This window comes from Lasioglossum baleicum, chromosome 5, assembly GCF_051020765.1.
Source record: "Lasioglossum baleicum chromosome 5, iyLasBale1, whole genome shotgun sequence".
NCBI classification, from domain to species: Eukaryota; Metazoa; Arthropoda; class Insecta; order Hymenoptera; family Halictidae; genus Lasioglossum; species Lasioglossum baleicum.
The window spans coordinates 5,620,974-5,645,635 of NC_134933.1; the positions used below are offsets into that span (position 1 = coordinate 5,620,974).

Sequence of the window (24,662 nt, forward strand, 5' to 3'; positions counted from 1 at the left end):
GGACTTCGCGCAACTACGTATTTTCATTTCCTACTTTACGAAAACTGATTATCATTATCATCCTAACAAACTGATGGTGGATGTCCCTCGGGCGTGTCAACACACGCTCGTCACGAAGCATAAATTCGGACATGATCCCGAAGAAATTTCAAGTCGTCAAGTTGCCTAATTTGTGCGCGGAGCCGAGTACAAAGGTGGAAGAAGACAATGCGACGGTGTTTCGGCGAGTGTGGACCAAGAAACGGAAGGAAGGACGAAGTTGCAGCAGCGGAGCAACCGGAATGGGAGAGAAGATGGCCGGCGCGCGAAAAGCACAAAGAAGTTCAAAAGAAGCGAGAGAATCGTTTTCTAGGAGAAGGGAAAAAAGAGGAGAGAGGCGAACAAGACGGTGTTTGAAAGAAGGGAATAGAATGAGGGGAAAAAAGAGACGAGTGCTTAGGAGAGTCTGGTGTTTGGAGCCGAAATGTGCCTGGTGTCTGGGGAAGAATGATTCGCGTAATATTTCACGGTTCTGTCCGAGATGGAGATCTTTCGCGAATTAATTAGAAGTCTCGCGCTTATCCTGAGTAAGAGGTTATGCACCGGCTATGAATCCAGTTTTATCCACGTTCCCGGAGGTGCGTCGGCTAACAAATGAGCCGCCGGCGGCTTTAAAAAATTGTTCCGAGCCAGACGAGAACGGGACAAGACGCGTCCGGAGCAACGAGGATCTTGTCGGCCACGGAAACGACAGTGTTTCAGACGGTGGTGGCGATTAATCGGAGCGATAAACACCCAGCCTGGATGGAAATTAATCTGCAGTCTTCCTCCGGGAGATCACGTTTCAATTTCATGTCAGCTACAACGGCGAAAAGTAACGAGACGTAATTGAAACCGGGGGATAATAATGGGCGTTACGGTTTCTCGTTGCTTTGATCAAATTTTAGGCATTTATGTACAGGCTGTATAAAAATTAGATGTCGCGGCCACCATAGCGTGATTCTACACCTACGATTTAGTGGAAATTAACATAAAAAACTGCCCGCAAAATTGACCTTGACCTTGAAGATCAAGGTAAAAAATACAAAATTTTTTTGTTTAATACTGGTCACAAGCACCAACTTTGGGAAAGAACCGTTCTATTAAAAAATGATGTTGCATTTCTTATAATTTTTGCAGCTTCTTTATTCATAATGTTGTTTCATTTTATAGTTAGGGAAATATAGGAGTATCATGATTCTCTGATAATTTCATACCCAACGAGATGGCTCACTGATGATACCCGCCGAATGTTGTCGTGCGAAATAGTTTGATTGAGACGACCACGACTATATAGATAATAGTTTTTCATGCAATTCATTGTCGCGGCCACCATAGCGTGATTCTACACCTACGATTTAGTGGAAATTAACATAAAAAACTGCCCGCAAAATTGACCTTGACCTTGAAGATCAAGGTGAAAAATACAAAATTTTTTTGTTTAATACTGGTCACAAGCACCAACTTTGTGAAAGAACCGTTCTCTTAAAAAATGATGTTGTATTTCTTATAATTTTTGCAGCTTCTTTGTTCATAATGTTCTTTCATTTTACAGTTAGGGAAATATAGGAGTATCATGATTCTCTGATAATTTCATACCCAACGAGATGGCTCACTGATGATACCCGCCGAATGTTGTCGTGCGAAATAGTTTGATTGAGACGACCACGACTATATAGATAATAGTTTTTCATGCAATTCATTATCGCGGCTAATATTGATGATTTATGAAACATGCCTTCCAGGAAATATTTAAATTTACTATTGACCAAGCAGCAGGGAATTACGCGTGTTAGCTCAGGAAATATATAGAAATATAGTGTGAAGTAATGGAAGGTGACTACGTCCAACAGAAATTCCAGATCGACGCGATTTTCAACGACTAGATCAACAATTTGGTGACCAAGAAGCTATATTGCGGAATCTCAATCCTGATCGAGGGGCAGGACGATCCTATTTCCTATTTCCCTAACTATAAAATGGAAGAACATTATGAACAAAGAAGCTGCAAAAGTTATAAGAAATGCAACATCATTTCTTAAGAGAACGGTTGGGGTGTGGTTTTTTCACAATGTTGGTCCTTATGACCAGTAGAACACGATTAAACAAAAAAATTGTTTTTCCTTGATTTTCAAGGTCAAGGTCAATTTTGCGGGCAGTTTTTAATGTCAATTTTTATGAAATCGTAGGTGTAGAATCACGCTATGGTGACCGTGATATATCATTTTTATATACCCTGTACACCAATGTCTCGATATTACGTGAAAGGATGTGTAAGATATTTCTGCAAAGTCCCTCCGCTCACGTTTGAGCCACCTCCCCACCTTCACCCAAACCTTAGCAAACGAATAGACAATTTTGAAGCTTCAGTATTTCAAATTTGTATCCTAAAACCTATATCTTGATCTCTCTTTTATTCGATTCAAGAATGAAGCCAAGATCGCACTATTTGGGGGTCAGAAGGGCCTCTTTCCTCATTTAGAGCACTAGTCGTTGACCCACAAGCGGGGACTGTGAACGCAATCAACCCACAGTCTGTTATGAGCTTGGTTTCATCACAGTCGTGGCTGGGTATCACGCGATGGGGCATTAATCGCGTGATTAAACGACGCGAGGGATAGCTGATGGAAGAAAGGAAATATACACATACCGATGTATCAGTCGGAGGGATTCTCAGCTAGTAGGGGGGAGAAGGCGCCAGCGGAAAGAGGCGTGCTCTGTATGGTTTTCTTGTCGTCCCTGCGGCAAGCCTAGTCGAATTTCTGTCTGATCCCTGCCTTTCGTCCGCGTGAGACGGCCAGTTGCGTTTCTGCGTTCGGATTCGCCGTGCGTTCGTCGTTGCAAGTCCTCGATATGCTGAACCGGTCGCGCGGATCGAGAGGATGGGCAAACCTGACCCAAGGTGAACGATAGACACCGTTCTTGTCAGTGGAAACAGCGTTGCCGACACGCTGAGCTCTCGGTTCTGTGAAAAAAACACGTATCATCTCGTACAGGCTCATCAAATCCTGATTCCAAGACTTTGAGATCCTGAAGTTCTCGCCTTGGGAGCCCGTGGCACCGTTCATAATGTTACCTCTTCGACTGGAAGGAATGTATTGAAAAGGAAGGATAATTCTCGGGGAAAATAGGAATCAGCTTTTGCAGCTCGGTCGAAGCTGATTTCGAAGAATCTTCGGAGGATAGAGGTTCCCGGGAACTCTAAAGAATAGAGATGGGGGTCGATTGTGCGCGATGAACTCGATCGAATCCCCGGGGACAAAGGAACATTACGTGCTAGTGTCAAACAGCAGTGTCCCGAACGAGCTGGAGATTCGGAGGACAGGATATGATGCCATCGAACGAATCAACGGGGACGTTAAACGAATCAGAAGGTAAATTTTTGATTGAACCGGTTCACCACTCGGAGAACAAGAGACTCCTCGAACACGAACGGCCACGTGCCGGCGCTAACACCGTTTTGTTTGCATGCTCTGTGGCCATTTTTACGGTTTCAACTGCGTATTTGTTTAGCAGGAAACCTAGCTGGCGTTAAAAGTAGCGTAAAGAACTGTGGTATACGTTGTCTTATGTAAAAATGACATAATATGTACTAAAAGACTAAAAAATTTGCATACACTTAATGTAAAGTAATTTTGTTTCATATGTAAAAGGTTTGGTACAGTGAACGATAAAATAATAAATTGCTCAATATTTAATATAGTTATTTTTCCTAAATTTTTGTGAACAATTAGAAAACGATCTGTAATAAGCGAGAGAGTAAATTCTTGTGTTGCTTTTTATTAATATAATAGTGCGTTCTTTAAAAATAATTGTGTAAAAGATTCTTCTGCACATTTCATCCATTTTCGTTTAAAACAAGTAGCATCATAAAGGGAGCAAGAGAGAATTACTGGAAAATATAAAGCTGTGATAAGAGCGGCTTCAGTAAAGAAACTACGGTGCAAAGAAAAGTGTAGAAAGGTAATAAATACGAGAAGAGAGTGTCCGAGATTGCCTCGGTCGAGAGAATGATGGAAACGAGGAGAAGGAGACGCGGAAAAGTAGAACAGAGCTGATACTATGAATGACAGTGAAATTGGTTTTCTGAGGAATGGGATCATTAAAAAATAATTACCGTTATTACAGGTTTCATTGTATACGCAGTCGCAAAAATCTATAAAACTATTATGAACACTTTATACGCATTTACGCATTGGTTAAAACCGAACACGTTTGTACAATATTCTTCTGATTCTTTTGATATTCTTATAGCGACAGAAGCGCAATTGAATTGCCTGATCGAGTAGAAAATGGAGAACGCAAAAGACGAAAGAAAACGGGAAACGAAAGCAAAACAGCTGCGAGGGAAAGTAACTTCGAAAGTAATCTCGCGCGATTCGATGGACGTGTCTCTTTTTATTTGGACGTTGATAAATTATATTGATACTAGAATTACGGATCTCCGTTATGCAATTTTTTTTTCATAGCGAATTCATTCGGCAGGGTTGAAGTTATTCTTTGAACATTTCATTACTTCTCGATTTTACTTTGTAATTATCAAGTACTAAAAAACAGGAAAAATGTTTTTAAACGATTAGGGAAAAAATATGAAACAAAATTGGAAGATCACGAAACTCCATTAACTGCAGCTCCTTAGCGTGAATCTGAGCAGCAAATAAAAATTGCACAAGCAAAATTCCGTAACTTTCTGAATTTCCTGGAATTTAATTTTCTCTTTGTTAACCGACGATCAGATACCTCGGGAAACTTTATCCACCAGTGTTCAATAATAGACGCGCGCGTTATGAAATCGAGAAAATTTTGCTGGAACATTCAGAAATAATTGCTCGATAATGTGGAATCGCGTTGTCTCTGCAAAGTATACAGAATTCCGCGATCACAGAGTTGTTAGACGGAAGCGTCGGTGTTACGTGATCATCACCGGCTTGCCATAGAAATAATGGCAGAGATCCCGACTTTGAATTAATCAGGCGAGAAGGTGGGGGAACAATAATATTAGTTGTACAAATTAATTCGTAGCTCTCACGGTTAACGTTTCGATAATCAAGTTCATAAAAGCGTAGCGCTCATAACACAGACTCACCTGTACTATTCCTTCATTTGTATTTTTTAACCTTGAAAAAACGAGTCGGGGCACATTTTTCACCGATCAAACTATCAAGATAAATGATATTCTCATAATTAGTGATAACTCGAAAATAAGATTCCTCGTTTCACGCAAACAAACGTATAGATTGATCTGACATTATCCTCGATACATAGTTTGCTTGCAAAAAACTTCGAAAAAAACCTGTTTCCTGGTCGGAGCATCGAATCAGGGGATTCCCGAATTTGTATAACTACTCATTTCGCGAAGACCGGTTCAATAAGATATCAGTAACCGTCCGAGCGGAGCCACGAGAAAGCCTTTTGGCCAACGAAGCGCGAGGACACCGGTGCTGAACGTAAAGTTTCCATCGAACTTTCGGCCTCGACCCGTTCGTACACGACAGGATTATTTCTCCCTTGGGACGCGCCAGCTAATTTCGAGAAATAGCTGCTTTTTAATTGTCCAGCCGCTCCCGTGGGGAGATCTGGAGATACCACCACGTGCGTGACTGCCGTGCCGTTGCATTATGCAACTGAAGCGACGATTTAATCGACCAGAGACGGCTTACACTGAATCACTCCGAGATTACCGTTGGGATTCGAGTTAGACTCAAGGAAAAGCGACGAACAACACGTCTGGTATGGATTGTGCCTTCTGCCGGCAATTAATACCGCGTGCGAATCTTAGATTCCATAGATCCAACGTCAACGTGTTTCTTTACTACTGTCTTCTGTCTTCTGTACCGTTCGTAAATAAGCCCATCATGAACGAAATAATTGCCTGTTGATATCTATGCAAAAAAATTAAACCGACTTCGAAAAAACGCACTAAAAATTGCACTAAAGAGTATGAAATCATTTCCATTTAATTTATGTGAATACACACGAACTTAAGGATGTTCTGGAGGTACAATGGGAGACAAAAATACAAGAAATTCGAAATCCATCAATATATTGACAATGAAAGCCATTCATGAGTATATTTTTGTTTTTTTGAGTTTCTAGTTGCGTTTTTTCAAGGTTTAAATAGGGTTTGAAGTGGAATTTTATGAATTCTCCATAAGAAGACGTGTTAAAATGTGCAAACTTCAAGTTTTTTATAATTCTTAAACGGTACAGTGAATCGAACCCAAACTTTGGTAATTGCATTAATTTAGTAAAAATTCTATCTGGTTGAATTTTCAAAAATTTTGTTGCGTTATTATATACCTCCAGAAAATCCTTAAATACAATACAATCTTTTCGGAGGCGGCGCAAAAATTAAAAATTTTCTAAATGACAGATGTTGCTGATTATGATTTCATTGGAATATGATGGACTTAGAAATCAGTAGGTGGGAAGAGTAGATACATTAATATGTGAAAGCATGTAGAAGAATTTAAGGATTTTCGTAATCTCCAGTATCGAGAATATTCAATTTTGCACCACCTACGAAAAGATTGTATTGTATTTAAGTTCGTGTGTATTCGCATAAATCAAATGGAAATTATTTCATGCCTTTTAGTGCGTTTTTAGTGCGTTTTTTCGAAGTCGGTTTAATATTTTTTTTATGAAATTTTTTTATTTCACACTTTTCAGTGGAACGAGCAGAATTTGTAGAATAAGATGGTTTTTCGGTCTTATTGGTTATTTGCAATAAAAACCGCAAAGAATGAAAAAATGCAAAATTTGTTGTCAATGGACCAATCGGGAGACATACCCAACAAAATGCAGAAGGTTTCGTCCTGATTGGTCCATCCATCTCGGAGTATAATCGGTGAAATAATTCATTTTTCAAAATTTCTTTTTCACGGGACCACCCCGGGGACGTACTCGACAACAGTGGTGGCCACCTGTGGCGCATGCGCCAAACGTGGCGCATAGGATCCTTGCGTCTATACTTATTTTTTTGTAGTAGGCGCCATAACTGAATCCATCTTCATACTTTCAACACCTGAGAGCTCTTAGTTGAATTTATACAGCCTTCTTACTCATCAATTCGTCGCAATTTTTTGACAGTTTACAATTATAGGATGGGAATTGCAGTGTTCAATACAGCGATCTCCCTCTCGTCCAAAAGATCATTTCTCACTATTGTAGATTGTAGATTGTAGATTTTCAACTAGCGTAAGTTAATTAATTTAGTTGCGTAATTGAGTTATCCCTTTTCCTCCCCTAACTGAAGCAGATCCTACCCCTGTTTTCCAACCGCAACGATGAACGTAAGAAGGTAGAAAAACAGCTCAAGTTGTATGGGGCATCTGAACTCGTATGTGAAAAAAATTTACGCATAGTATGCAGAAGGTTGGCCACCCCTGCTCTACAAGATGCAAAAGATTTCGTTCTGATTGGTCCATCCATCTTTGCGTAATCGGTGAACATACGTAGAAAAAAAAGAAAAAAGGCACATACAGATCGAATTGAGTAACCTCCTCCTTTTTCGAAGTCGGTTAAAAACCGTCTCCATCAATTGCAAGACACAGGAGCCAAATATTGGGTTGTCCCAAAACGAGAATGTAGATGAAAAATGATTTAAACATTGCTTTCCAATTAATACATTTTATAACAAGCTTTCCTCTAGATTCTACTGTATCACGTATATTCCAGGATATTCTATTATATTCCAGCATATTCTTGGAAATCAATGTTTACGCGACCTTTTCGCGAGACCCAAATGCAGATATAATTTTTATGACCAAATGGTCCCCATTATCGCTTCCTAGAAAGCCAAAAAGCACCGGAATGAATGGAAAGTTCGTTCCGTTTTGAGATAACGATCCGACCTCTAACGATTGTAATTAACCTAATTATATGGCAATATCTTTAGGTCGCCCATTGCACTGTGTATTCTCCACGAAAGTATCCGCACAAATTCTGTCAGTTTTAGTCACGAACGAACGTGTCGGCGCAACTAGTTACTAATTATACTGCTTATAATTCAACAGTATTCAATTTGCAATCAATTTTTGAAAATTAATAAGAATTCGTTAGAAAAAATTTGTCAATTTATACACGTATCTTTAACAATTTCTGTACCAGTACGATTCTCGAGATCATCGAATCGGACATATCCGAGTGTCCGCAAAAATATTGCTGCTTGTTGGCCGCCATATTCGATACAGATTTACAGTTTCTCTTTTCGCTGGCTATATCGGACTGTGTAAATTGTCTCGAATTTTACGGTGGCAGTAAAAACGAGAGAGCATTTCCGTGGGCCACGTGTCCCGCGTGTTTTGACAGAAACATCCACGATTTACCGTGGATCGAAGTCCTCGAATGATCGCACACCATCGCTAGGATCTAATAAAGTGATATAAAAATAGAAGAAAAATGTGGGGAGAAAAAGACGAGGCGGAGAGCTCGCAAGACAGTTTTAGTTGTTGATTCTTCGAAGTTCCAGGCGTCGAAGGGGATCGAGCCTCGAAATGAGTCAAAGTTAAACAACCGCGGAAAAATGATCCAGCTGGTAAACCGTGCACACAGACCTCGCCGGGAACCGTGGCAGCCACAACCGCGTCGGTTCTTACCGGCACAAACGTCGGTGTTTTACTAAATTCTACTTCGTTTAACGGTTATGCAGAAACGCGGGAACAAGTATAACGTGCAGAGATATCTCTGTGCAGTGTCAACTTCGTGCAAAATCGTTTCGAGGTGCGCGAAACTTCCGTCCCGCCGGGCGTCGCGGAAACTCTAGCGACCGATCGATCTGCAAGTCCTCGGTTTAAGGAACACAGTGATTTTAGTGATATACACGCCGCGATCCAATTGGCGTGTTTCTAGTTTCCTCGGGAGTGGGATGGGGATGATTTATAGATCGATAGCTGGGTGGTGATTTCGGTCGGAAACGATTTAAACTATTTATATCGACATCTTACACTAAGTTGCAATAGGTCAAGAATCAACAATTGTCTACTGGTACCAACCGAACTCATTTCACAAAAAAAAACCAATTCACTAAGAAGAAAGTAGACGTCACCCTATAAAATAAGCCCAGATAGACAACCCTCCAATTTCCCTCGCAAGGTTACAAGAGTTTAAAAAGCAGCGAAGCTACGATTCAGCAATTCTTCGATTCCGATCGGTACTGTTGAATTATTAATGGTACATTTGAATTATTATAATTTGCAACAGTGTTTGGCGAGGCAGAGCACGACAGGACCGCGACGTGGCCGAGGGAAAGTGAAATCTTTCACGTGCAAATTCCCGGCCGAAGCCTTTGAGGTGCAACAGCTTGTCAGAATGACGAGGAGCAGCCTGATTTTCGCGACGATCATTTCCCTGACGTTGGCCGTTCCGGAGACGCGATTAAGAAAATGTTGCCCGGCGGGCACGGTGCTCTCGGTTTTGCCGGAAGTGGCCTGCACCCCACCTGAGGGGGACACGTCCGAGCTTTACATCGTGGATCCAGAGGTCACCAACCACCGGAATGAATTTCCGATCTGCGAGCACCCGGAGGACGTCAATCCTCTTCACTACTCCGCGCTGAACACCACCGATTTTCTACAGGTAGGAGACGGATTGGCCGTTTTGCCATTAACTCGCTGCCGCTCGTAAATTTTCCAGTCGCACCGAACTAAACGCGATGAATAGAATTGATCGCGACCTCTTTCCCCGACGCTCGTTTCCAGCATAGACGCCTTCCACCGATCGTTCTCTATCTCATGACATCTCGTCGGGATTGCTCGCGATACTCTACGCGAAACGTTCCCTCGTACGTGCGGGTGATTATGAAACTGGTGTAAGTCGAAATTCCAAACAAGTCGATCTTCTCGTTTATTATGTGTCACGTCGATTGTGATTTTACTGATAATTATATAATATCATATTATTATGTTGGCAGTGTAAAATATTTCTTTTACGAAGACGCAAAAATATCTCGAAGAAAGAAGACACGACTTAACTTCACTTTCATAATCTGCTTCAAGAAGTGAGACGATTTTTTAAATACACTCCTCAAAAGAATTAAGCGATCACCTCTGCGAACCCGAAAAATTGCTACTAGTTTACATAATCATAACTCCGGCCAAAATTGCTGTATCGATATCGTTAAACAATGGTTTGAAAGCGTGAAACCTCTAGGTTTCAGATGCTCTGTTTCAAATTGTTGTTATGTGGGCTTTTTACAAAGTTATAGCGAGATAAAGACAATATTGACGGTAGTGTATTCAGAGATGTCAGACAGCCACTGTACGTGGCGCGGTAATTTCCGCGAATCACTAACTTCAAACACAGCTGCCATAGGTAAAAAATTGTCGCAGCGAGTTCACGTGGTGTTCAATCGAATCGGCAGAATCTCTGCTTCAATCTGACTTTCGGATCATGGTCTTGCGATCATTTTTTGTCGAGATATAGCGAGTTAAAGGAAAAATCGAAATTGTGCATATTTTAAGCATATTTTCAGAAACACCTGATATATCGAAATGTTAATGAAATTGAAAAAACAAAAGTAGTGCCCTTGAAGAGAAAGAAACGCTCTTTCTATTGCTTTTTTCCACAAGATTCTACGATGATTTTTTCGCTTTCTGGAGCCAGTTAAAGTTAAAAAGCCAATATTTACTTCAATTTTGAATAACTCGAATAAAAAAAATCGCACAATAATCAACAGCCACACATTTTACACAGGAAAGATAGCCCTTCCAAACGATAGTAACGGGATTTATCAAAAAAATTTGTTTCTCCCCGTGTGATGTTACAAATTTGCACAAAATTTTTGTTAACCGTCAATGTAGTCTTTATCTCGCTATAACTTTGTAAAAAACTAACATAACAACAATTTGAAACAGAGCATCTGAAACCTAGACGTTTCACGCTTTCAAACCGTTGTTTAAAGATATCGATACAGCAATTTTGGTCGGAGTTATGATCATGTGAACTAGTAGCAATTTTTCAGGTTCGCAGAGGTGATCCCTTAATTCTTTTGAGGAGTGTAGACGATCGCTGCAAACCGAGTCATTTTTGTTTCATTTATTTTCGGCTGATCCAGGTATGTAGGTATATAGCGATGCTTGTGCGTAGGAGGTTCCAAGTTGTTTAGAATCGCCGTTTGTGTTAGGTTGAGTAATAAGTCTGCCCGTATTTCTTAAGAGGAATGTTACTGTACTTCTTATCTGTCTGGCAACGTGAATGTATCGTGTTCATAAAACGTCTGCGACTTTCTCTTTAAAAATATGTATTTTACGTGACATGCAAAACAAGAAAAGCCCCGAAAGAACGAGAGAAGCAAAACACATGGAATGGTTACAGTAACGAATTAGAATTTCCGAACGAACACACAGAAACAGAATAAAATAGAATAACAAAGCGTTAAATTCTTCACAGCCAGGGATTTCTGTTCGAACTCAAGAGGGATGAAATAAAGAACACTGAAATCGCGGAGAATATCTTGCGAAGCCAGGAATTAGAGTATCACACACCGAAGTGGCACGGAATAAAATAAAATCGTTTCTGAAGCAACCGCGAAAAATAGAATTCGATCTCACCTCGATCACGATAGTAACGGTTCAAAGAAGAGCAGAGAAACATCGCCGCTTATATTACCCCCGTTTCGCAAAAGTTTGGCCGTCGAATCAATTTTAGTTTCCGTCAATATTTATAAATAAATAGCGGTCATTCGGGTTTCCTGTTTTATTTGGCGGCGGACCGGCACTCCCCCGGAACGGCGTCCATAAAAGCGGCTATTCGAATGAAACAATTTTGATCGATTTTATCCACAGGCACCGGGCTGTATAGAAATTCTGAAACTGGGATTCACGAACGAGACCGCTTTGGTAGCCGTCGATTGCCGGCACAGCGAGAATGATAGAGGCGGGGAACGTGAAGAGCCGAGCGCGTCACCGTTACAGCTGTTGAATGTCAGAAGATGCTGTCCGAGAGATAAAGTGTACGACCTGCTCGAGAAATCCTGTGTAACGAACGCAGATTCCTCCGAAAACTATTCGGACACCCACAAATTCCTGTCGCTGCTGCCGAATCCGCCCGTCGACTTCTTCAACGTGTCCAAGGCTTGGCGTCACTGCGCTTCCGGTGCCTTGGTCACTTATGACGTCGCTGCGGAGGACATCCAATTCGAAAGTGGATCTCTGTGGGTGAGTCTGAATATTGATCCTCAATTTGATCTCTCAATTATCAGCGAATTCTATCGGGCTTCGAACATATACTCTAAAGTGCAGGAACGTTTGCCCGATAAATCCTCCCAATTTTCGTTTATTTGCTTCCCAATAATACTTTAATTCGACGATTGTGTTTTATTCATATTTTAAGCAAATCCGATAAATTGAAATTCATTTGGAGAGGGATGAAGCGTTTCAATTTGTCTGACAGAAAGCAGTTAAAAAATTGTTGGATGGTTAATACTACATTCATGCCCCGAGGTATCATAATGTTTTCGCGACATCCCTTAATTGTTCTAAGTGCAGTATGCGTTTCAAGCTACCAGAGATAGCTCTGTATAGTTTTTAAACGTTTTGCAGCAGGATCTCTTTTGAAAATTTCAATGTAGCTTCCATAAAGAAAGATGCTGGACCTCTGAATCAATTTTCTTGGCAGAAGACATTTAAAATTTAACAGCTCGAACAGTTAATATTGTAATTATACCTCGCCACCATATCTTTCACGTGTCATCCCTTAATTGTTTCAAGTGAAGTATCGATTTCAGGCTTCTAGAACCAGGATTCATCAAAATTTCAGTGTACTTTCCAGAAAACAATATTTTGGAGCTGTGAATCAAAATTTGCGGAACCTCCGTGTACGCATTCGACCTTTTCAGAATTTCCTATTGTTTAACCGGTCACTTCCTCGAATCAATTTCTCCACTCGCTTGGAGCAGATCAATGTATGTACCCTGTTTAGCGGAAAAGGTAATTTGCAATTTGGGTACAGTTCCGATGATAAGAACGTCGCTAATTAGTCGTGTCAATTTACCGTGTCGCGAATAAAATGTCCAGCTATGACGCTCGCGTGTCGCCACACCCGGAGCTGTTCAGGTTCTCATTGTAATGAAAATCCCGAAAAAGAGTTCATCAGACTAATGATAGTCTCGGATACACACGAGGCTATTCCTGGAAACAGTAGCCGATGAGAAAACAAACGCGTGTAGGAAAATTTCGTAAACAAAATGGGAAATTGTTTCTCCACGGAGGATTCAGAAATAAACTAATCACGATGACGTGGTTCATCGCGTGGACATTTGTTTATGTGTTGACGTTCTACGAAATTTCGTCGCGTTTTTTACCGAATCCATTTCAGTGCTCTGCCCGTTCACGATTGATAGCGTTATCGTTATGGGGCGTGGCGCGAACAGGGTTACGGAACGATTTTAAAGAACATATTGAACGCACAACGTATGAAAAACTCCGTTGTCGGCCACATGCTGCGTAGAAATAATTTTCTGCTTCCCAAGGTCCAAAATGTTTCTCAACTTTGTTCCTATTCAAATCTTTGTACGAACTAACACGACAACACAATTCATTGCTGACGTATGAGTCAAAATTTAGGTGATTAGAAAATGACTCGTAGAATATTCATTAAAAGTCTATTATAGTGGTGAATTAGGGGACAGGGGCAGAGGTGGGCATTAGGTGGCGAAACAAATATTTCAGATACTTTTTAATACTTTAGATTTTTAAATAAGATATACAATTCCGCGAAAATAAAATATTTCCATTTTAACAATCTGAATCTCAAAATAAAATATTTCTATTTCAACAATTTGATCCCCAAGATAAAATATTTCTATTTTAAAAATGTTATCGTTAAGAAACGATTTACACCCATAAATGTATTGAATACGAACCATTATTTTGAGCAATAATACTTAAGATTGAAGTTGAAAATAAAGACAATACACAAATATTTTCCATATTCTTCATATGAAATACATAAAATACATTTTCAAAAAAATTACTGCCTCAAATAAAATATTTTATTTTCAAAAATTACTGCATCAAATAAAATATTTTATTTTCAAAGTTGTACACATACTTCAAAAAGTAAATAAGATTATTTACTATTTACTATTTGAGATACTATTTTCCCCACCTCTGGACAGGGGTTCGGATTGGAACGCTGAAGAAAATATGTGCGTAGGGCGTTGCTATCGATTAACGAAAAGAAACTTGGTTTTCCGAAGTTGGTAGGAAGTTGGAATCACGTTGTTTGATACATATCAATGCGTTGTACGTCGTACATATTCATAAGGCACTTTGTAGTGTTCGATAGATAAATAATGAACAGCTAAATACAAAGTCAGTGTGTATTTATTTCTGAATTTCGCGGAATCACTCGAGGAAATGGAAATTTATATAACGATGCAATGTTTACTAGTAATTATTGCAGAATTACAAGGTCAATTACCCTCCGCAACATTGATCGAGGCAAAAAGAGACGCGTATGCAAGCAAAGTTCGACGATTTCGCATTGCTCGTCGCGTTGCGAACGCTCATTGTCGGTAAAACAAAATGATCTCGTAACAACGTGCTCAACAGGAAGAGGACCTATATAAACTAGTTCTTTCCCTCTCTGTCTTGTTGCCTGCAGGCGATTAACACAGCTGCCGCAACACTGTTTATTATAAACCGACACGCGAGGTATGACTTCATCATCTGCCAGCAGAGGAAATCCCCGTTTCTCGCCTAAATATATCAAGAAGCCTAACTGTGTTGCTGCGACTAGGAAAACGTGCGGATAACTACGTTACACAAGATAATCTCTCTCTTCGATCTCCATCCGTGCCGCAGTCAAGTTCACAAGTGCCTCTAATCACTTAATCACTAGGAATTTCAGTGATTTCACATCCTAGTGATGATTTGATTGGTGATTTGTCTTCATTTTCTGAGAATTGGCAGTCCCAACTTCACAAATTTACGTCACATGTAAATTGGATATGATGAATGATAATGATCGACACCGTGTACTCGTAATCAGAGACTTGGAATGCCCCAAAATATTCCGAGTACATATTCTTACTTTGCTTTTATCCCTCTTAACTGGTTATTAGTGCGTACTTTGTTAATGAGTGTTTATGATTCCTTAGAAGATTCAGAAGAACAATATGGAATATTTTGGCCAGCAGAAAATAAATACGAACAAGCGCGATTAACCAAAGTCGCGTGTTAATTAGGTTGAAACCGTGAAGATTTCTTATGCTGATTACAGCTGAAAGGAAGGACAGTAACGTAATATTCGTAATAGCAATGTTAGAACGAACGTGAATGGGTTGATTACTTTTCCACGCGATAAGAAATGAAAAAGCGTGCTGCATGGTAGGTGACTGCAGCACTGCAAGCATTCCCGTAGAATTCAAAGCAGTTCGTTTTGCACGCGATTCCAGGAGGATCCGTGTATATCACACAAAGTCAACGTGTCGTGTTAACAAAAATATTTCCTTTCCCGGTTCTTTCACGTTCGAGAAATATACGACCAGTTCCCAGGGGACGTGTGTTTTCCCGGCCACTCCTACGCAAATATAAACACGGTTGTAAGCCGGGGACCTGTGCGTTCAATTCAGAACGCATTCGAGATATTATTTTCTTTCACACGGAGACATGCTGTCGAGGCGACGAACCGGTACTGCCATGAGTTTTTCCACTCAGAACTGGCCAATAAAGCGATCAAATGGCGATAATCTCTGGTGCAAATGTTCATGGGCGAACCTGTTCAACCAGATGGAATTTTTACATTCAAAGACGTTTTGTTGTACTATTTTGAATATTTTATATTAGCAGTATATTTTATATTTATAGTAGTATATAAAACTATATACTACTTATGTAATGTTATGCGTCACGTTTAAAATTAAATAATTGATCAAGAAGGAACTTAATATCCTGATAAGAAACACACTACACTGTACATTATACCATTATAACGACGTAATTTTATTCGTTTTTCAACATTTAACTATGTTCCACCAATCCGACCATCTTGAAACTTTTTTATACGTTAGATAAGCAACAGAACATTGTTCTTGAATTTTTTGGAAGTGGTCACTCGAAGGGTTGCTTGCAATTCTCACCCCTAAAAAATTAAATGATTTTTTTCTACCCTTAATAATTTGATCACGATGGTGAAAAAAATATATGATATGAAGGAGTTAAGTTCGAGTATTTTCGTTTCTTTTTTATCCGAATATCTTAATTAACAACCGAGAAAAAAAATGATACAGTTAAGGGTATTTACCCTCATATCATCCTTATACGAAGGGTTGGCGACTTAAAATTTTAGGGGGTTATCTTTCAACCTAAAACCATTGTTTTCCGCACAATATCAATAAAAATTGTGGGTGGGGCCGCTGGACCAATCTTAGTCTGCTAGGCCCTTTCTGTCGGTGATTTCCATGGGACCCGAAAGAACACAGTGAGGAATCGAAGATTGCCATAGATGTATTAGAGAAATGCTATCACAGTCTGCACAATTTATTTATTCGTTAAAAGTAAAACAAAACGAAGGAACTTCAATTCCAAGCTATAGAACTGGTTTGCTTGGCTTCGCGAATAAAATTCTGGCTTCGTGCCTGATCACCACTTATGTACCTACCTCATGGCGTCGAACGTGTTGGAAGTGCCTCCACCTTTTCGCTTGATTCGCCCTTACGCATTGTCTCGCACGTATCACGATACAATTTGCAAAACGATATCGCAAATCCGTGTGAGAAAATTCTATAGAATTTGGACATATTGCCATGCGACATCGAGCCGGACTCGCGGTGAAAACTTCGCATGTGAAGAACTTCTTGTCCATGATAAACAATTAATGATTTGATCGTATATCGTAGAAAATAAGTAAGATATTTCGAATGTCCAAGTCTCTGTATAAAATAGTACCATTTAAAATTTGTAGTTCTTTCTCGGAAGGTATAGCAGCGGTCACGAAAAACAAATCGATTCGGTTAAATTTTACGCGGCCGTTTAGTACGAGAAAATTTTATTTTTCATCCGGAGTACGCAGCTTACACAGCTGTTTTACAATACACGTTCCGACAAAGTCGATGGAAAGAAAACTGTCACGAATTTGAAACTCGATACTTTGTTTTTCGCCTTGTAACTTTGACGGTTGACAACTCATCGACTAAATCAGCGAATTTAATCGGACACTTTCTGCCAGAAGTAATAAAATCGTTTATAGTTTTTCTGAACGATTTCCTGAGTCACAGTGAATTGTCGCAATATACGACCTTGCGTTTGAGTCAATCGCTAATCTCTCGACGCACGTCGTTGCAGGGAACGTCCTGGCCAGAATCAGCGACGTTTAGTTATTCAAAATATACATTGAACGGTACCGGTACACTATTCCCTCGATCATTCTCCGATCGCGGTGAAAGTAACGCACCAATCAAACTTCCGCTTCCAGGAATATCATGCAGCCCCGAGGATACACCCCGCGGCGACGTGTAATTCGCACGCAGTTAAATTTTCGCGGCGTCCTTTTTCTATCGATACTACCGCGAGATATCGCGCGATATCGGTCGCCGTTCGCCGCGCCACCCACGCTTCGGGTGTTTTATCGGCGCGGTCGTAATAAATATCGACGATTCGTTTTTTGGCGAGCCGAATATGGAAATTTATGGCGCGCGGAGCGAGAACGTTTAAGACACAATATTTTCAAACCGTCGCGGAAACCTCCGCGAATTTTTGTTATGCACATTCCACGAATTTAAAGGAGCACACTGAATTGTAGTCGAATAATTGCCGATCTCTCTCGATACCTGTAATTCTCCAAAATTACTTTGGAAAGAGATTTTCCAAATTCTCTTTTCTATTATAAAACTGAAGTTGTTTTGCTCCATGTAAAAATTAATAAATTTATATAATTCTACACAGTTTTTGAAAAATCTTTTGGGAAGTCCGTTTCGATGTGATTTTGCAAGGAAAAGTTTGAATAGTTGGCCTACGATTTTTCATTACGGATTTATTGTACGTTAAATAAAAAAGAAATAACGTACTATCAATACTAGAATTTATTCTTCGAATAAATCATTTTATTTAACAGCCCATAACTGAACCGAATAAATCATTTTATTTTGATAAATATAATTCATGCTAATAGTACCTCCTTTATTGATTTGAAGAATTCGCAGTTTACTTATTCTGAACCGAATAAATCATTTTATTTTGATAAATATAATTCATGCTAATAATACCTTCTGTATTGATTTGAAGAATTCGCAGTTTACTTATTCTGTAGACAGTGCATTATACAGTTGAAACAATACCCTGCAGCATAACCAGTAATTGTTCGCCGGCAAGGAAACCTTAGCAAATGTTAATTAAAGGTAATTAAAGAATGTACTAAAAAATTATTACGACTCACTGAACGTTTACTTGAATTAATTAGTAAATTCTAGAATCTAAATACAATTTTTATACGCGTTCTCTACGATGAATATTAGTGTAAGTGTCACATAGAATTTATTGAAATAGAACACTTGATTTATGGCTTGTATCGAGTTCCTTTTTTTTTATGGCCTTCTTTCTGTAGAAATATTTTTATTTGCGGCATTGTTTATCGCCCCGAGGCTGTCAATCTGGGCCAACTCTTTTTTCCAAAAGCAGTGTTTTATCGTTCGCGCTGTAATAAATACCAAGTTTTTTTGCTCTCCTTTCTTTTTCGACTCGAACGCGTGCAACCACTGTGAAGGGTGGTTCGAGGGGGCGTGCTGGCTTTATTACGGCAAGCAAAAGGATGCGGCAGGGTAAATAAATCCGACTCATCATTCGAGGATCTACAGGGCGTGGTAGCACGCGGCTTGCAATGGCGTAGGAACGATACGGCTCTGCTAAAACCGAGAACCGCATTGCAGAGGGTGTCGAATGAAAGTCTCCGATTACCATCCAAATGCACCAAACCGTTTAAACCCGGTGTAAATCGTAATTTAGTGTACTATTCACCCTCTGCACCGTGTCACACATTTTTTGTGTTCCCCTTTTAACTATTTTTACCCTCATTTTCACCCTCATCTTATTACATTCATCCTTAGATTCTGTTTTGAGAGCTTCGTGCTTTTCTTGAACTGTAAAATACATTTTAAATGACTCCGTATCTCAAAGTGAATGAAACGAGAATGTTATGGTAAACATTGTAAGGAGAATTGTTCGAAAAACACACGTCCTGAATTTTCCTTTAAACTTTACAACAGATATTGCCAGTCCACTATACCGTAACCTGGAAATTCAGACAAGTGTGCAGCTTTAGGGATATGTATATATGTACGTATATGTGTGTATAGGTCTTATACAATTCTGTTTCGCGGTCGGAATTCACCAAGTAGTTCAAATTAACCCAGAAAACTCGCAAACTTGGAGATAGAAACGTCCTAAGACAATAACAGATAGTCTTTTACAATTCGATAAAATTTGTATTAATATTTTAAAGAAAAATAGCTGAATATTCACGAGTTAACTTCAACCCCTCAGGGATTACCCCTTCGGCAATAAAGAAAATTGCGTAATGCATACATAATTTCACGATTTTCTAAATTTCCAGATTGGAGATCTTCTCTTACCAATTCCATCACTAAATTCTGCTTTACATTTTCCTAGTTCTTGCTAAACGATAAAAGAGGTTTTAAGCGATCTTTTCCAGCGAAGCTTCAAAAAATTGATAGTTACGATTGCAGATCTGATGCCTCTATGAGAAAAATTAATAAATGAAACTCTAGGAGTCTAAAATCTCTAATATCAATATGTACACACATGTCTCATAGTGTTCCACGAAAATAGGAAGAGTCAACTCTTTCGCCGATTTCCAGGAAGGAACGACACCGTTAGACGTCCGCGCGACCATGAGATTCTTCTTTCTTATTGCTTTTAGAAAAGAATGGTTTCGACACGCGCGGTTCGTTTCCGTGTCATTATTTCGTAAGCGCGGCAGGTGAACGATCGAAGAAGAAGGATGGAGGAAGGACGTCGGCTATTTGTACCGTCGATAACGAGCCGCGAAAATAAGGCTTGTGCTCGTTGACAACGGGGAATGACTGACGCGGTGCGAATGTCGGGATTATCAGATTTGTCAAATACTGTGAACGGCGCTCGTAAATCGTGCAGCTAGATCTTCGCGAGACGAGATAAAGATATGGCCGCGTTTACGAGTCGCGACGTTCCGCTTTTCTTCTAATGGAACATCCGTTATCGACCGACAAACGCTTTTCCTTAATTACATAAACATCGACCGCACGCAAATAGAATTGTCTTTCGATTTAAAAGAGACGAATGTCGTTGATGTTTGACGAAGTCATCGAAAGTCTGATTCTATATTATACAGAAAGTGGTAAACCTCGTAGAATAATAGTTAGGAGTGTGTATACAGTGGCGTGTGTGCAAAAATTCCTGGTCAGATGGTTTTTGCGATTCTTCTTCCATAAGAAAAGCGTTAAGAAATTTTTATTAGTATCATTTATTAGTAGACTGCGGATCTTTATGCAAAATAAAAATTTTCTACCTGAATTGCAACAAGCTGGGATGAAATAAATATTTAATTTCTTGCTGAATATGTTTAATAGGTTGAAAATGATATAGTAGTACGTTTAAATTCTTCAAATATTTTTACGGTCATAAATTACACCTACCCATTTTTATCATAAATGCATAAAATCCGCAGTCTATTTATTAGATATCACGTGAAAGGATACTACAAAAAACATCAACGCTATTTCTTTTCCTTATGTGTTTGTTTGCAGAATGGGAAAATTAACGTGTTCAAAAGTTCCCGGCCAATTTCGATTATAAGTCTGTAAAAGGTCAGTCAGTGTTAACATTCAAATAATATTACGTAGTATTGTTACTCCAGTCGGTAACCAGTCAAATTGTGATTAAATTGTCATTATAAGGGGAAAGTCGTCTCGTGAAATTTCTTCAACATTGTCTATCGGGAAAAGTACAATCAACTATTTAATAATCGATATCATGCAGGTAATGGTGTGAAAGATCGCCCTTGCGGACCCGAACAAGGCAGTTAGCTATATTGCAGCAGAACTACAACAGGAAAACATTGTTAACATTAGTCGATGTACGGTATCAAGAAGATTACATGATGTAGGACTATTTGGCAATAAAGTAGCCCGATTAAAGTTTGCCAAAAAATATTGTGATGTAACTGTTGAAAATTGGAGAGCTGTTCTTTTTTCGGACGAATCTAAATTTCATCTGTTCGGTAGCGGTGGAAGACAATATGTACGACGTCCAGTTGGCATAAGGAATGATATCAGGTACCAAACACCAACTGTTAAATATGGTGGAGGTAGCATTATGGTATGAGAAGCTTTCTTCGCTCAAGGAGTTGGTCCTCTTATAAAAATTGAGGGTGTCATGAATGGTGTCATGTATAGAGAAATTTTAGAAACTCGATGCTACCATACGCTGAAAGAAAAATGCCAGAAAATTGGTTCTTCCAGCATGATAACGACCCCAAACATGCATTGAAAATACTAAAAACGTGGTTGTCTACAAATAAAGTACAGGTTCTAGACTGGCCTTCTCAATCTGCGGACTTAAATCCAATCTAGCATCTGTGGGGAGAGATGAAACGTCGAATGAAAAATCATAGCAGTTCTAATAAGACAGAATTTTTCAAAATTTAATAGAAGAATGGAATAAAATACCACACGACTATACATTACTCGGTTAATTGAATCCATGCCTCGTCGCTGTGCTGCTGTTATTGCTGCAAAGGACATGGCTACAAAATATTAATTATAATATGTTAAATAATGTACCGCAAAATTGTTACACAATCAGAAACAAACATAATTGTTTTGTTAAACTTACTGGCCGGGAACTTTCGAACACGTTAATTTATTTATTCTGCAAATAAGCAGATAAGAAAAATAAATAGCATTGATTCTTTTTGTAGTATCCTTTCACGTAATATGCCCTTATACATGATACTAATCAAAATTTCTTAACGCTTTTCTTTTGGAAGGTAAATTGCAAAAACACACCGTATGGCCGGGAACTTTCGCACGCCACTGTATGTACACAGGGGCATTCTCGAAGCCAGAAACGCGACAAACGCATAAAATTCTTAACGATCTCTAAACCGAAGGGAAATCTGTTTGCAGGTGACAGTATCGGAAGATGGATCTCGCGAGAGGATGCAAGCATCCATCGAGACCAGCTGTCTAGAGCTGACTCCGAATTCGAGGACGACCCGACGACTAGTTTTTCGGGTTTGCAGAAACGCAGATTTCTGCCAGACCCACAGCTGCGTGAGAAAGTGTTGTCCCGAACACCGTGTTCTTTCGCCCAGTTTCCATTGCACTAATGGGAACTCGTCCTCGGCGCCGAGCGGTTTTTACGATGCGCTCTCGAATCTTACGGACGTGGCCTGGAGTAGCACAGGTCTGTCAGAGAAAAAATTTAATCAACTTTTTCAGATACTTAACAATCCGCTGTCGAGAATTGATCGCGCCCTCTCGACATTATCTCGCGGATCAATTGGGTACATCTGTTGCGAATCGATTACTTTAGCTCTAGCGCTAGAGCACCGCTTCGCCCTAATCTACTAGCTAATCAAATTGAAAATTTTAATTAGAAGCTCGATGTCCACCGTGGAATCGATTCAGTGAATTAACGCCCGTTAAGGAATCTCCTTGTGTTTTTCGACGAGGTACTTTTAATTTATTAGGTGTAAAAAGAAAGCTGTGTGACGTTTTCAAACGCAATCTGTTTATCATGAATATGCCGTAAAGGTTCGATCTAATTGTAAGAAAAACCCTCGGGTCCGTGATGTTTCTTAGTACAGTAATTCTTCAATCGATGTCCTACAGCCGCGTTCTGAACGGACGTCAGTGGTGTAGTAAACGCTATTTTTTTATGATCGCGTCTACCGCGCCGACCGCGTCGAGACTTCAATCGACGAGCCGAACATAGAGAAGGACAGCATGAAATAGAATCGCGTAGCCGAAGCGTGTCGCTGTCGCCGGCACAGTTTAAAGGCCCGTGCGTCATCACAATGTAACACTAATATTTAATCTTCTTTATTTTCCATTCTTTTTTAATGGAACTTTCACCAACATATTCGTGACATTTTTCTAATGCAAAATGATGCCAAACACGATATAATTTCAACTGTATTTAGTGGTTTAATCGACGATGAAAGTTTCGAACGCAACGAAGAAGAGCGTATTGGAAAGAAAAGACGCGGTCAGTCGGCGTCGCCGGCTCAGTTGAAAGGCCCGCGTTGTTGCTGTTCTTCGTTAACTTCGAAACTTTCACCGTCGATTAAACCACTAAATACAGTTGAAATTATATCGTGTTTGGCGTCATTTTAATCAGAGAAATGCCAGAAATAAGTTAGTGAAAGTCCCATGAAAAGAGAATGAAAATTAAGAAGTCTGAAAATTCGATTCACTCGAGTCAATGTTGTGGTGTTCACACCGATATACCCGAGCCGAGATCAATCATCGCCGCCCTACGGCGCGGCGCGGCACAGCGTTGGCCGGCAGTAGAGTGAGTAGGCACTGGACTTCGATTGAAGAATTACTGTACTCGTAGTTCCATTATTTTTTTGTGACGTCCCGACCGTGCCGTAGCCGACTACGTCATCGACTTTTAGCCGGCCCATTCTACGTCATCGACTCTCGGCACGCTAATTGCCCAGGCCAGAATTGAACCACTAAATACAGCTTTTGATTTTTTTGGGGGTTTTGAGTTTGATTATATGTTTTTTCGGCGGTCTCTCATTTGTACATCTAATATTAGTATAAATCGTTTGATTAAATTTGTATTATTTTTCAGGGTACGGTGTGTTGTTCGGCCGCAAGTGCCGCCAAGTCTATTCCGTAGATACAAGTGAGATATTGGGTTTAACAGAGGAAGGATACCTTCGACTAGCTCCCGTTCAGGTAAACCGACATGATTCGTACTGCCTGGATGTGCAGGGTAATGGACCGGTGGTTTCTTTGGCTTGCTTCACAGATCCCGAACCTGAGCCTTCCAATATTAAGTAAGATACGTTTTTCTATTATCTGTGATTACTAGATTTTGTATCTCTATGCATTTATGGCACGTGCAAACAATTTCAGTTTAATCTTTCTACATTGAATCTCCCGAGCGAGGAGATGTTCCTTTCAATTAAATTCTTAGAAAAGAATCTATGAAAATGGGAAATTCCATGAAGCAGTCTCTAGTGATTACATTCTTGAAACTTTTAAAAGATAAACTCAACTTAACTTAACAAGTTTTTGCAAGAAATATTAAGTATTATCTCAATATTTGCACATTTTGGAATTAATTTGAAAGTAACACATTCTCTGTAACACATAAAGTTGATACACGAAATAGTGGATACTAAATCTCCGTGTCATTATTTGCACAATTTATAGCTCCACAAAAACCGGTAGAAATAACAGAACTAAGTGACCAGGATTTGATTTGAACTCGTGCAAATATTTATCATTATCTTCCCTTTTCGAGATAGCTGTAATTTCAATCTGCTTATGCAGAATTTTCCAAACTTCTCTCTCTCTCTCTCCCTCTCTCTCTCTCTGGAACGCCACTTTTTCTCGGGAGCTAAAAACTGAAATTTAATCGTATTATTACCGCGAAATCGCAGAATGTACGCATCCAACTATAAATATCTTC

General features: G+C 39.6%; 1 protein-coding gene across 1 annotated transcript in view; it reads left to right on the top strand.

Annotated features, from left to right (window-relative positions):
- Positions 1-2,685: 2,685 nt before the first annotated feature.
- The window catches only part of LOC143208647 (G-protein coupled receptor Mth2), a 33,842-nt gene continuing 11,865 nt past the window's right edge, over positions 2,686-24,662 (top strand). Inside the window, exons 1-5 of the mRNA XM_076423233.1 lie at positions 2,686-3,392; positions 9,220-9,594; positions 11,802-12,173; positions 22,139-22,418; positions 23,817-24,024. Of these exons, the coding sequence (XP_076279348.1) occupies positions 9,328-9,594; positions 11,802-12,173; positions 22,139-22,418; positions 23,817-24,024 (1,127 nt within the window). The 5' untranslated portion in view covers positions 2,686-3,392; positions 9,220-9,327. The remainder of the gene's footprint in view (positions 3,393-9,219; positions 9,595-11,801; positions 12,174-22,138; positions 22,419-23,816; positions 24,025-24,662) is intronic.